General features: G+C 37.8%; 1 protein-coding gene across 2 annotated transcripts; it reads right to left on the bottom strand.

Annotated features, from left to right (window-relative positions):
* Window positions 1-542: 542 nt before the first annotated feature.
* Window positions 543-14,087, bottom strand: LOC134748022 (putative ATP-dependent RNA helicase DHX57). Of its 2 annotated transcripts, XM_063682732.1 has the most exons (19): window positions 13,904-14,087; window positions 13,542-13,698; window positions 12,868-13,016; window positions 11,169-12,141; window positions 10,705-10,798; window positions 10,247-10,362; window positions 9,410-9,689; window positions 9,109-9,210; window positions 8,602-8,783; window positions 8,004-8,158; window positions 7,219-7,401; window positions 6,287-6,537; window positions 5,453-5,700; window positions 4,808-4,882; window positions 4,080-4,286; window positions 3,690-3,764; window positions 2,613-2,859; window positions 1,990-2,078; window positions 543-1,265 (listed from the first exon to the last, which is right to left on the bottom strand). In XM_063682732.1, exons 1-19 carry the CDS (start codon window positions 13,969-13,971, stop codon window positions 1,122-1,124), a joined length of 3,795 nt encoding a protein of 1,264 aa, XP_063538802.1. In that variant the 5' UTR covers window positions 13,972-14,087; the 3' UTR covers window positions 543-1,121. The 2 variants fall into 2 exon arrangements, with proteins under 2 accessions (XP_063538802.1, XP_063538801.1); XM_063682731.1 differs by lacking the exon at window positions 10,247-10,362 and having other exon boundaries at window positions 10,589-10,798.
* Between the last annotated feature and the right edge of the window lie 245 nt (window positions 14,088-14,332).

Genomic DNA, 14,332 nt, shown 5'->3' with positions numbered 1-14,332 from the left:
CGCTGGGCCACATCCTTACAGTCGTTAGGACCTCCGTCCCTTGGCCGTTCGCGATATGATGTATGCGCGCGATATTTCACCGGCCACAGAACAATCTCGGCGCGATTTGATTTGTAGCACGTTTGTTTGGTTTGTCATGGGCACAGGTAAAAAATTGAAGCGAGGAAAAATTATGTGTGTATCTATTTGTTATGAATTTTGGGACACTGAAATGTGAATTATATATGGAGCTTTCTTTATTCGATGATTGTGAGACCAAAGTATATGGGCCAATGGTAAGCGATGTCTCTAGGTTATGGACACTTGTATCTTTTAATGTGCTGACCAAGTAATAACAGTCAGATTTATGAGATGACCCTTTTTACTTATTTATGTAGGCGAGAAAAAAAGCTTATATAACGTACCTACATCATGCTTTAGAATCCTTTGATATTGTCATGATACTTATGATGATATTGTGCAAAAAAAGGTTAGACTGTGTATTTAATATTTCCGGGCGAAATTAAATAATGGTTTATTTCTCACGAGTAAAAACCGTTAAATAAACAAAATAGTTTATTTCATAAAGTATATAAAATTTGCCTACTTATAAAAACAATTCTAGTCGGTACCTAATATATTGCATTAAGAAGCGTACATTACCAACAAAGAGAAATAACAGACCATAGGGATAATATATGTTACAAGTAATTAATATGTATTTCATTTTATTAACAAAATTTTACATAAGTCGGTACCTATACATATACAATAGTACCAGCAGGGAGTCAATGTGAGTGTACAGTACACTAGACTCGTCTAGACTCTAGAGCATTCAACGATTTTAGTTATTTCGAAGAAACTCAGATTTATATAGAGACAATGTATAGAGTTCAGTTTAGAGATATTTGTATTTAGTTTAGTTGAACTTACAAGAAATTCATGTAGTCCAATTTCTGCGATAATTTAGATTCACGACGTTATACGTTTAATAAATAATCGTAGGTACGTATATAATACAATAGTCGAAAGTAGGTACAGTATAAAAATACAACTTCCAAAACAATAATTGGTAACAATTTGAACACTTTAAGCATCTAAGAGAATTTTAATCACAATATTGATGGCAGTTTCGTTTCATTTTAATCTTTAGTGACGACTTGGACAATTGTTTGTATAATTTTGTTTCCTTTTTCGTAATTCAACAAATTCAGACAAGGATCGTTAATTTTTTCTTCGAGTAAGTTTATAAGTTCCACTCGTATCGTTTTCAGCATTTCCGCCACCTGAAAATATAGTTCAAATCGGTGAGAAAAATAATAAAATACAACAATGATAAAATTATATAACAGCACCATCTATCGACACTAGCTTTAACCAGAACCATCGGCAGTTGCCATCAGTAAGTAGTACGTCATACGAAACACTGATGTTGCACACAGGGCAACTAGATGGCGTTTTAAAAATAATTCTCGACTAACAGTTTTCAACCATTTTCTGTTTTGTACAGTCAAGTGCAAAAATATGGGTGCACGCATCATACTCAAAAATATGTCACTTAGCTCTTATGTTAGCGAATTAGGAACTATGGGACATATTTTTGAGTAAGCTAATGCACCCATATTTTTACACTTGACTGTACCATAGTAAGATTTGCTGTGTTTTTATGCATGACAAAATATGTAGGTAAATTGCAGTGTATACCACATACATTATCCAGTTTTTCTCCATTGAAGAAAAAGTTGGAAATAAGTATGCAAATTGTGATGTTTGAAAGATACTCGATTTATTAACAAGCACTTTATTATTTAATCCTTACAAATCAGTCGGCCATTTATCTTAACCTACGCTAGACAGACGCGAACAAGAGCGAGACAGTCCGGTGAGATAGAGACCGCATATTAGGTTGCATTCACTATGGATGCGTTCTCACACAAATGAAAAAGAGTTTTAGCGGTTATAGGTATATCCAAGATCAAATGCGTTAAATATTGTAAATGTTAATGTTACCTCATGTTTCTCCACCTGGAACATGATCCATCCATCTTCAAGGGATACAATAAATGTACCGTTGTGCAGTTCCACTGACAGATTGCACCCTAAAAAAAATATTTCGTTTTAATTTTAAGACAGCATACAACATTCAACTGTTCATGTTTGAGCAAATAATGTGTAATAGAGGATATTACTGCAATGTTTTGCTACCAGAGTGCAGTACTAGCCTTTTAAGTAAACCATAGAGTAACTTATACATACTGTACCTATAACAGGTTTTTGACAAGTTTTCAGAGATAATAAAATATGACATTGATGCCACAAGGCGGTTTGTTTACAGAGGACCTACCGGGCAACGCGAATCAGAAATTTCGCTATCTGCCTCTTTATCGCTCGAATATGCAAGTGACAGATGTTAAATAACGAAATTTCAATTTTCTTGTTTCGCGATAGACCCTCAGATTGTGGTAGTGGCGCACCCTTCGCAGAGTTTCGCGTAATATTCCCTATTGGGTCAAAATTCTTTTCGTTATCTCGTTTCTGACCACTCTGACACGCTTGTATTTCCGTCTTCTATCAAATAAAAAAAAAAGAATTTCAACCTTACATTCCTAAACATAAAACGCAAATTCACTCACCAGAAAACAGAACGAGCGGCAACTGCGGTACCATGGAACACTCTCGAATGAAAACTCGCGACGTTTTCACCTTCTCCTGATACACTAGATACGGGCTGTTGAAATAGCCAACGTTCGAGTTGATAGAGGAAGGGTGAAGCGCGACATAACCATCAGTTTTCGTTTTGAATTTTAATTCATCGGCATTCGGCTGGCGAGGGATAGCGCCGCCGGCTTGCATGTGGAAGGACTTTTCTGGTGTTAGCACCTGTAATTCGAATGTAAAAATAATGTTTTTTTTGTAGATGTTGTTTTTTTTACGTTTAATTCAATAGAAAGAGCAACATTCGCAAAACTTTTAACTAGTTTAGGGTTCCTTTAGCGTCCCACGTCTCCCTCCAATGAAATTCCAATCATTAATAATAATTGCTTTTGTTTTTGTTTCGTTCGATTTTAAAATGAAACAAATTAAATCTTATTGCCTTTCTAATACCATTGATTCAGACTGCCAATTTTTATTGTAAAGTAGGACTGAAATAGATATCATACACTAAAGAAAAAGAGACCAAGTCAGTGGTGGCGGCGGGTTTGATTCCCGCCTCGGCCACCAGTGGACTTGGTCACTTTTTCTTTAGTGTATGATATCTATTTCAGTTTATAATTTATATGTATACCTATAGTAGTATGACTACTTAAAAAACACAAATCAAAATATTTCATAAAATAATTTGATTTGTTCCCTAGTTGGTAAGGTAGGACGCTAGAGGTTATTATAAAATTTGATTTCATTGTTATCAATAATTATACTCTCATAGGGTATTTGACTGTATTTACAATAAATCATTTTACACCATGCAAGAAATAAACCACCTGAAGATTAATAGAGAAACGTAGACAGCAGTTATTTTTACACACAATTTATATTTTAAAACCCGTATAAAACTATAAAGAGTAAGTAATTTGATTGTGACGTCACATGCTAGTTGACTACTAGTCAAATCAGTTTCTTTTTTCGAGCTGTCAAAACGGATTTGCTAATACTATTGTACAATAGTTTTTCTGGTTCAGACCTTAGAGACAAAAAAAAGTATAAAATACCTTAACGACGTTCGGGTACAACGCTGCACACAAAATGGCTGCCAACAGCTTGTCATTATCACCATTCGAGTTTAACTAGAAATAAAAACAATCGTCTTGTTTACTTTAGTTACTTCCACAGTAATAAGTCTTATGACATACTGATCTGGGGCAAGGCCATCGTTATCCCTACTTATATTATTTATATGCGAAAGTAACTCTGTCTGTTACCTTTTCACGCTTAAACCGCTGAACCAATTTAGATGAAATTTGGCACGAAGATAGTTTGAGGCCCGTGGTAGGACATATAATAGTTTTTACTAATCATCATCATCATTCCACCCAGACAAAGTCGCGGGCGGTAGCTCGTATTTTATAAAGACCAATCAAAAGAAGAACTGTAAATGTCACCTGTTGTCCAGTGAGAGCAGCAACTGAGTCTTTCCTCATTTTCTTCCTCAAGTCTGGCATGTCTGGCACGAAACCTATAGCGGCCAGCAACCCTAGTAACTGATGTTTGATGTCTCCCAACATGAGCAACGTCTTGTGAGATAGGTAATGTTCGCTGGCAAACACTAGAGCGGCATGTGTGCTGCGTTGCAACGCGAGTTGCCATTTCTAAAAATAAATAACAGTATTCTTATCACGAGTTTAACACTGACACATTCGCTAGCGACTGCATAAAGTAACTCACAAATCTCACAAGGTATCTCCCTCGTATTGACATTGGAGCAAGCGAGGTACACCGCGTTTGATTTGACGCAGTCGCTAGCGTAAAACTCATGGTGAGGGTACAGGTATGACGTAGCTAGCTATTTATTTGTGGTGTGCAATAGAGTTTTTGTATTGTTGCTAGTAGTCAATAAACCATTGCCATCGATACTATGGAAGTACAAATAATCGTTATTAATTAAAATAACTTGGACTTTTGAGAGGCTGGCCAGATATAGCACTAAATAGAGACGAGTGGAAAAAGAGGGGGGAGGCCTTTGCCCAGCAGTGGGACACAGTGGGCTCTGAATAATAATAATAAAAATTCGGCAAAATGGATTGTAACTTTTGCCAGACAAGGCACAGATAAGAAACAAAAACTGTTTGACGTAATACCTACAGTATATGACGTAGTATAGATTACATACCCTATAAGCTCTTAAAGTCGTCAATTGGTCGCTGTTTGAGCACGCAAATTCTTTTCTTTTGGCATCTGCTTCACCCTGTTTGAACAAGAAAATAATACTTTATGTATCTAATTATCATCTGATCTATCTATCGTCAGATGTAGGTACGTACAATTATGTACAGTCAAGGTTGATATTTTAGCAATAACATTAAGGCGGTTATCACACTGCTCCGCACTTCGGAGCGACGTCCGGTGCTGTGCTTTTTAACTTTGTACTGTAGCATATTTGTATGCAAAATCTGCATGGTATAACATGGTTTTTTTTTTTGAGTTGTGAAGTTAAAGGCACAAACATTACGGAGCCTTTTTATGACGCTGTTACTACACAACCACTGCTAATTTTACAGTTATTGACCAACCTTTTTCCCAAAAGGCACGACAAACGGACTCTTATGGCTAAACCAACGGGCATCGTGAGCGCGGAGTCGACGCAACAGAAGATAGCACCAAACAGCATCAGTTTTCCTATTCTAACATAAACAGGTAATGCTGCTAAATGAGCTCCTAGAGGTGTGGTGTGAGGCCGTAGGACTTTTACGAGCACCTACGTTTAGAAGGCGACAGAGGGCGCTCTTACTACGCTCAGCTTATTTAATAAACCAACCTTTTTCCCAAAGGGCGAGACGAATGGACTTTTATGGCTAAGACAAGCGGCCATCGTAAGAGCCGAGTCGACGCAACAGAAGATAGCACCAAACAGCATCAGCTTTCCTATTCTAACATCAACAGGTAATGCTGCTAAATGTGCTCCTAGCGGTGTAAGGCCGTAGGATTTGTCGAGGGCTCCGACGTCTTGTAGGCGGCAGAGGGCGCTGTCAATGCTAGGTTTCGCTGGCGGTTCTATCGTTTTGCCTGTGAATTACAAATCTAAATTTAAATAATGGTCAAAAAGGGCAAATAACCTGTAAAATAACTCCATTTTGTCAACATAGTTTTTTAACGACACATACATACAACTAGACTGCTTCAACATAATATTTAGATAATTTGTTGTAGATAACGATTTATGTCCATATATTATGCGGTTATGGCACACACGCAACGTAGTACATACGCAAATAGCTAAAATTTATGAACCAGGCCCTAACGCGTCTTACAATTTTTCGGGGCATGGTAATGATATTGTTTGTATAGTCTGTATCTTCTCAAATGACTTTTTCGTCTAAGACGGTAATCTGTTAAACAAAAGCCATTGTTCCTTTTGTGCGTGCGATCGCCCATTGTGTACCATTGTCTCTGACAATAGCACGCGCCGTAGCACGCGCTCAGACTCAATGGTACACAATAGGCGACCGCTCGCACAAAAGCCATTAATCGTAAAAATTATTTGAGAAGTTGAAGACTATATTGTGATTGAACACAGCTCCTAAAATGAAGTTAAACTTATTCAAAACACAGTATCTAAACACCACAAAAAGCTCAATATAATCAAACCCACCTAAAACCTCATGCACGCTCATATTCTGGAACAGCGGCAATATCTTAATCTTAAGCAGCAGTTGCTCTAACGGCACTCTATGTATCTCCGGAACGGGTTGCTCCAGCAAATGATATTGGTATCTGTGTGAAGTATAAAGGTGCACGCACACGCCGGGCATGACACGGCCCGCGCGACCTTTACGCTGTTTCGCGTTGGCGCGGGAAACCCAGACTAGCTCTAAGGATTCCATGTTGCGGTTTGAGTCAAATCTGAGAAAAAGGATTGAAGAGTTTAGAAGGGGTCCCTTTGTTTGACATAATTAAAGTCATAAACTTGATGGGAAGCATAGACCCGTTTAGAATGCTTTGTAGCTAGTAGCTATTGTACCTAAATCATAAAAGTGTATAATGGTAGGAATATCAATTTAATTTAACTGGACTGGACGAGTATATACCAGCTTCAGGATAAAGTTAGCCAGTAACGAGATGTAAGTATACACTGATGTTAAAAATTGTATGTAGCAGTTTATTCCTCGTGAAACTTGTAGATGGAATGGAATGGAGCGGTGGAAGATCTTACTTTTTCAAACCACATATTATTATTACTACATTTAAGTATCTTTGAAACTTACGCGGTGGAAAAATGTTACTTTTTCATAACACATAATATTATTACCACATTTATGTATTTTTGCAGGTATTAATCAACTAGTATTTAGTCTATTTAAAAATAGAAGACATACATTTACCAGTATTAAGAGCGGCTTTTGAACTTTAAAAATCTGTTATTGATTTGTTAACTCGCAGCGCATATCGCTCGCACAAAATATAAATGCAAGCGCGATCACGGTAAATGGGCGAGAGATGTCAAAATGATTGAGATCAAAGGCCTCCAGGATACACGTAAAGGTATCGAATATAATTACCGGTATTTTTTAATTTTACTCTTACCGTTTCTCCTTCATCCTGCCGCAATCCACGACGAACACACAATCGTCAATGGTGACCGAAGTCTCAGCGATGTTCGTAGACAGCACTATCTTCCTCACCCCCTGCCGAGTTTTGCTGAATACCAAGGATTGCTCTTCGCTCGACAGCGTAGAGTGGAGCGGTATTAGGATATATTTACCGGTTCTGAAAAGATGATTTTAAAACTCTAACCTGAATCTAAACCTCTTCTAATATTATAAATGAGAAAGATCTATCTGTCTTACCTCTTCACGATTAAACTGCTGAACCGGTTCAAATGAAATTTTTGTATAGAGATAGTTTTTATCACAAAAACCATCATTCCATGCAGACGAAGTCACGGGCAGTATGTATACTTCTATATACATACTGCCCGCAAGTTCCTTTGCTTAGAAACTGACAAACGAAACATAGCCTATACCGTTGATTATGACCTTGAAATTTGAAACATGTATTTTTCAAATGTTGGAAAGCTTTACTGAAAAAGTATTTAAAAAAATTCAATGAAAATGACGTTCAAAATCCCAACATGGACAAAAAACAACATGGACATGCAATGTTTTCCGTATTTAATGCCATCTATTGAGTTATTTTGACCAGAGGTCTAAAAGCGCCAAATAAAATGAATGGAACGGAGATCTGCTGCGTTACCTAGTGACGCCATCTGGCGACATTGGAGAAACACTATTTTGTATAGACAATGTCAATATTCATGTATAATACCAAAATATAAGAACTGTGTCCATTATAAATTATGAAAAACTTACTTGGGACTAAATGTATGGCTCTCAGCCAGTTGGTCGTGTAAACTCATGATTTCCGCAATGCCGGGCAGGAAAATCAAGATGGCACCCTCTCGCGGCCAATTGTGATTCCCGTCGACTATGTACTTCAACGTGTGCTCTATTAGCTCTAGGTTCATCTGAGGACAATTTATAATAACCTTAATTTAATTTTTGCCTAACCCGAATTAGCATGGAGACTATAGCCCAATCCAAAGGCCCAATCCCTCTCGTGCATGAGAGGAGGCCTGTGCCCAGCAGTGGGACGTATATAGCCTGAAATATTTATTAGGTAATTAAGTTTTACCTAGTGTATTTCTTTCTAACGCTGCATCTTTTGCCGTCAGTAAGGCGTCATCCACACAAACTGAAACTTGAATAGTCGCAAATTGTTAACGTTTTTCACAAACTAACAGTCCGCTTGACAGTAGACGGGTATCCTCGCCCATCCATACTAATATTATAAATGTGAAAGTGTGTCTGCCTGTCTGCGCGCGCGGACGTCACACGCTTCTAGCTGTTTCAAAGTCGATTATCTTGTCTTTGTCTCCTAATATATAATAAAAAGAGATAATATACTTACTTTCTCAGTATCCATCAGATACATGTTCTTGCATGTGGTTTTGCTGCACTTCGGGTACCGGGCGACGACCTGGGCCACGGTGAGGTTTTCGTCGCGAATGGACGTCTTCGGGGGCTCCATGGACGCGCGGACGTCACACGCTTCTAGCTCTGTTTCGAGATCGATTCTCTTGTCTTTGTCACCTATAATAAAATGAAATGGGATACGGTGCGTGCATATCTAGCGAAATTGAAATGCAGTAAGCTAGCCTTTCGCGAAGCGATCCATTCGCGGTGCGTTCGCCAAATGTGAGCGCACCTTATAACACAATTTTCTTAATACAATAATAAATTGTAATTGTTTTGTATTGAAAAGTTAAGTTTTATTGTTACTTCAAAGTAAGCAAGGGGTCGGACTTTGCTACGCGAACTATTCAAAATTTATGCGAATTTGGTGTAGTTATAGTATAATTATTATAGTTATGTTACAGCTAAGTGTAAATAAAATCCCAAAAAGATAAATAATTACCTTTTTTGACCTTCCGCCCATAAGGTCCATTTTCTTCTAAGACGTAATTAGATAACTCCATAATCTCCTCCAAGAATATTTGCTCCACGGGAAACGTTCGACCTGGAAAAAATTCCATAAATTACTGGTTGTACCATCTTTACAATATTAACTAATCATTCGTGATCATTATTGCAACTACATTAAGGCCTACAAGTAGTCAGTTAAGAATGTCGATGTTAGTATCTAACAGCACCACAGATAGACAAGAATTAATACAACCGTTATAAGAATTACTTATAAGTATTAAATGCACAAGAACCTGGTATCTCCAGCACCGGAACCTTTTCAAAGTAATGCGAAAACAGGTCAGCATTCAGAGTCGCGCTCATGAGTATGACCGTCAAATCCTTCCTCACTTTGACAAGGTCCCTCAGAATTAGTAAAAGGAAGTCACTTTCTTCGGATCGTTCGTGAACTTCGTCTACCAATATGTGCGTGACGGATTTGAGTTGAGGGTCATATTCGAGTCGTCGTAGCAATATGCCGGTTGTGCAGAAGGTTAGACGGGTTTTTGATGATACTTTGCTTTCGAGGCGTATCTGTAAAGAATTATAATATTTGATAAGATCAAGAACCTACATTTTATTATTAATAAACCCGAATCTAATAGGCCTAATACAATATATTTATGATTATATACCAAACGCTTTATGTTATTGTCTACCCTCTCTTCTGCGACCCTGTCCGCTACTCCAATGGATATAATTTTAGGCTGCGTGCACGCTATCTCTATATGCTCCCAGCCATTGTTGAAGTTATCTCCCAAATTGTGAGGTATTCATGATACTAGTCTATAACAGTCGACATACCTGTGTAGCATATAGTGACTCACAACAGCTGAGACCACCCACCGCGAATAGATTTAATAAATTAATTGTTCATTTTCCAAATGTAATATGATACCATGTAATCCGATATTGCAAGCATTAAAATAATGTTACATTTCCCGCAACCTTGGACTTAAACCTAGTGTAGAAGACACAGGAAATGCTTTCCTATATAAACCCCACATTTTATTACAATAAACCATTAGTATCCGACCGTTGCGAGTATTACTTATACGTCATCCGCTACCCTCCGGGACCCCACACTTCACCTGGTACCCCACAACTTGTCCAGTCTTCTCCACCCTGTCTTTTGCGACCCTGTCCGCGACTCCAATGGCGGATATCCTCCTAGGCTGCGTACACACTAGCTCCACATGATCCCGACCTTTGTTGAGGTTATCTCACAAATTGTTATAACTGTGTCAACTATTATAGACTAGTATTCATGATACTAGTCTATAATAGTTGACATACCTGGTACCTCACAACTTGTCCAGTCTTTTCAACCCTCTCTTCCGCGACCCTGTCCGCAACTCCAATCCCTAACCCAACCCTTGTTGAATTTATACAATCAATCTATGCATAACATTTGTCTATAATAGTTCACATACCTGGTACCCCACAACTTGTCCAGTTTTTTCCACCCTCTCTTCCGCTACCCTGTCCGCGACTCCAATGGCGGATATCCTTCTAGGCTGCGTACACACTATTTCAACATGCTCCCGACCACCCTTGTTGAAGTTGTCCAGCCAATCGTCCAGGATGTATTGAGGGACTTGTGTGCTCTTGCCGCAACCGGTTTCACCGCTTATTACTACTACCTGTTAAAAAAAATCCTTTTTCTTATTGACGCATTTGATCAACATCTTCCTAGCGTTGTCCCGGCTTTTTGCCACAGCACATGATCACGCGACTGCCATATTATGACCTTCCAATTCAGAAAGAAAATTACGCCTTATTGAGATTAGATGTTTTCCTTCACCGAAAAGAGACTGAAAATATCATATTATCATATATCGTACCTACACATAGATAATTTAAATTAATTAATTTTTTTAATTATTTTTAGTTAATTTTTCACTGTCTGAATCATGTTGTCGCTCTGACTGTGCTTTAATTACTACTCTGAGCGGTAGCGATAGCGAGGCGTCGAGGTTGCGTTAGTAGATAGGATAGGATAGAAACACTTACCTGTGATTTCTTCATTGCATTCAATATCTCATTCTTTTTCTGCCAAGCAGGCAATTTTCTCCTCCCGGACATCATTTTGTTATACCTATTGTTATCTCTTTTCTCCAGCCACCGTTTCGCTATATCCGTGTTCTCTTTTAACACCTCTTCAAAATCAACATTAGCCCTTTTGTCTTTAACGTCACCTTTCTTGTAATGAGACGGTTTTTTCTTATCTACATTAGAACTTTCTATTAATTGAGGGAAAAGGGCGTCAGATGGTTCTGGAAAAGTTCTAGTATCAAATTGTATAAAATTTAATATATCTTCTTCATTATTTAACAATTCTACTAATGAGTATATACTGGGTATACCATCCTGTGCCAATACTTTTGCTTCGTCTATTAGTCTTGCCGTTATCCGTAAGCAAGTCAAATCAGGTATTGTGCTAGTTTTGACCTCCGTTTTAAAGAAAAGTAAAGGAGGTTCATAGGGATATAAAGTGTCTTCTGGAAACCTGATCTCTAACTCATAGCTAATTTTGGAATTTTCTTCTTTCTCTACTTCTTTTGCTGGTTCTACATTGACTTCGTGAGAGAACTTACATTTAGCACCAAATCGGCACGGGCCTTTTAAGAACAGTTTACAAACTTCCTTTTTCTTCGTTTTAAAATTACTGTTGTAGTTAATGTTCTTTTTCGTTTTCGGCGCTTCGACTTCTTTACTTTCGTACATTTTCGTCAAATAATCTAAACTTAATTTGAGATTCCACACATTATTTTCTTTAAGTCTAAAGCTGGATTCGTATATTGATTCTAAGACAGCTTTCTCGTCATTTCTCATTTCGAGTAGTTCTCCTGGTGTAGGGACATTTTCAGGTTTGTTTTGAAGGTCTACTTTGAAATACTCGTAAAAGAGTGTTTCTAGAGCCTTCTCCACGCTTTCCGCCGCCGTTTCCAATGCTTCTGAACAGTGCGCTTTGTGAAAATGATACCTGAAACAAAAACTTACGATAAAATCGTGAGTGTAAATGGCGTATCGTATCGAACGGATTATTCGAAAACAAAATTACACAAAATTACCATGGGTAGTAACTACAGGTCGATTCACGAAAGCTGGCACGAATGGAATGAACGAAACGAATTATATCTGTCATTGTGTGACTGACACATATGTCGGTATACAGCCAGTGTCACAATTTTATTGGTTAACCTGATACACACAGATATTTCCATTCACTCATTCATTCCATTCATGCCAGCTTTCGTGAATTGACCGTAACTAAGAAGCCCAGAAATTTAAATCCGTGGGCTGACAGGTATTATTACAGGTCATAACACCCTCAACAGACATCTTAAGATAATGGATATTAGTAGAGACGCCTCCTGCCCACATTGTCACAAGGAGGAGACTAGCTTTCACTTACTAGCAGAGTGCATTATGTATGCGGCAACGCAATATAATACATTCGGTAGAGACACACTGAAAGAGAATGAACTAAAGGATGTCGAACTAAAAGATGTCCTTCTGTTCTGCAGGAAAACAAGAAGATTTGAGGAGAACAGTGAGGTTATGTCGCCGGGACAGTAACCTGCAGCTCCAACTTCAGGGAACTGGGCTGAATGAACACGACACGTGATCGACAGCCCGCCTGCTTCCAGCTGGGCATCCCTACACTACATCTACATCTAATTAAAATTAAAAGCCAAGCAAAACATACTTTTCCAACTTAGCCAAAGCGAATGCTCTAAGCCGAGCCTCAGAGGTTTCAATGTCAGGTTTATTGTTCAGCGAGTAGTCGCAGCCTCCCTGCACCACCAGGTTGCCTCGCTCCATCCAATACCTGTTGCTGAGGTTTGTACCTTTATCCTGGAATCAGTAACAAGTAAACATTAAAAAAAGAAACTTGACTAGTAAATGCAATTTTTTGAGCCAACATAGTGATCATATAAAAATATAAACTTTTTTCTCTCAAAGTGGTGTACAGGTCTTACAATAGGTACAACATAGTTCACAGAATTTATTTCTTATAGAACTAGGATACAATAATCTTAAATTTAGTGCTCACTTCTAGCAATAGTTTAGTTTTATTATAAGTATTTATTGATTTAATTAATCATATGGCACTGTAATATACAGATAACAGAAATCATAAATCTAACTGCAGAGAATAAATCCACTTAATAGTTTCGTCATTCAGTTTTATCAGGTCTTCCACATTGTAGAATAGGGTCATTCTCTGAGAATATGTCTGTGGTTATAGGGCAAAGTATGTTATCTTCATACAACGCCTTGTTAACTTTATAAGAATGTATTAAACTTTATCATTTTTGTTTGCTACGGCCAACTGTGATAGTCAAGGGGTTAAAAACCTAGTATATTGCCTTTTCTTACCTTGTAAAGGCTAGCACTGCCAAGCTTGAAATCCGGACCATGTATATACCTTAATGTATCAAGAATTAACTTCTGTGAGTCCGGGTTCAAGCGGACCGTCTGCATAGTCACTTTAAGATGCGGGTGTGGATCTTCCTTAGGCTCCTCTTTGACTTTTCTAAAATAAAAGGAATGGAACATACAGATAACATTACACACTTATTCATATGCCAAATTTGTAACAAAATCCTAATACAAATTTTCCGACAATTAGCACAAAACTATAAAAAAACTAGGATGATAGTATAAAACTTTATTTACTATAATATATTTATGAACAATTGAATTAAATTATTGAACCAACATTGTGAAATATAGGTTACCTTATTCGTGCATCTACGGGCTCCCGTAAGAAGCAGTCTTCAGCCAGCTGCCTGCTTTGGTAATCCATGGTGAAGGTGAAAGGTTCTAAATGTGGTAATTTAGGAACTAAAATGAAATTTACGCTTGGAGACGTGGGAACAATCGCCGAGCACAACTATTTAGATTTACAGAGTAATACTAAGTTTCTGAGGAATTTTATGGGATGTATCAAACTAAAAGAATCTTTATCACTTGTAGTTAAGATTGGAATTGCAGTAACATAAATTAGAGTTTAATATTTCTTGTAGCACTATTCGCTTTGGATTCAATGTGTCCAAAACGTCACAGAACTGAAGTTGTCAAACGCGTTTAGTTACTGAATAAGTTAAAATAACGTGTGATAAGTATAAAGTTCTTACTTCATTCAGTAATACTGAAGACAGGGACGC

This window comes from Cydia strobilella, chromosome 15 (genome assembly GCF_947568885.1).
Source record: "Cydia strobilella chromosome 15, ilCydStro3.1, whole genome shotgun sequence".
In the NCBI taxonomy this organism is placed as follows: domain Eukaryota; kingdom Metazoa; phylum Arthropoda; class Insecta; order Lepidoptera; family Tortricidae; genus Cydia; species Cydia strobilella.
This window is presented reverse-complemented; position numbering and strand designations above follow the sequence as displayed.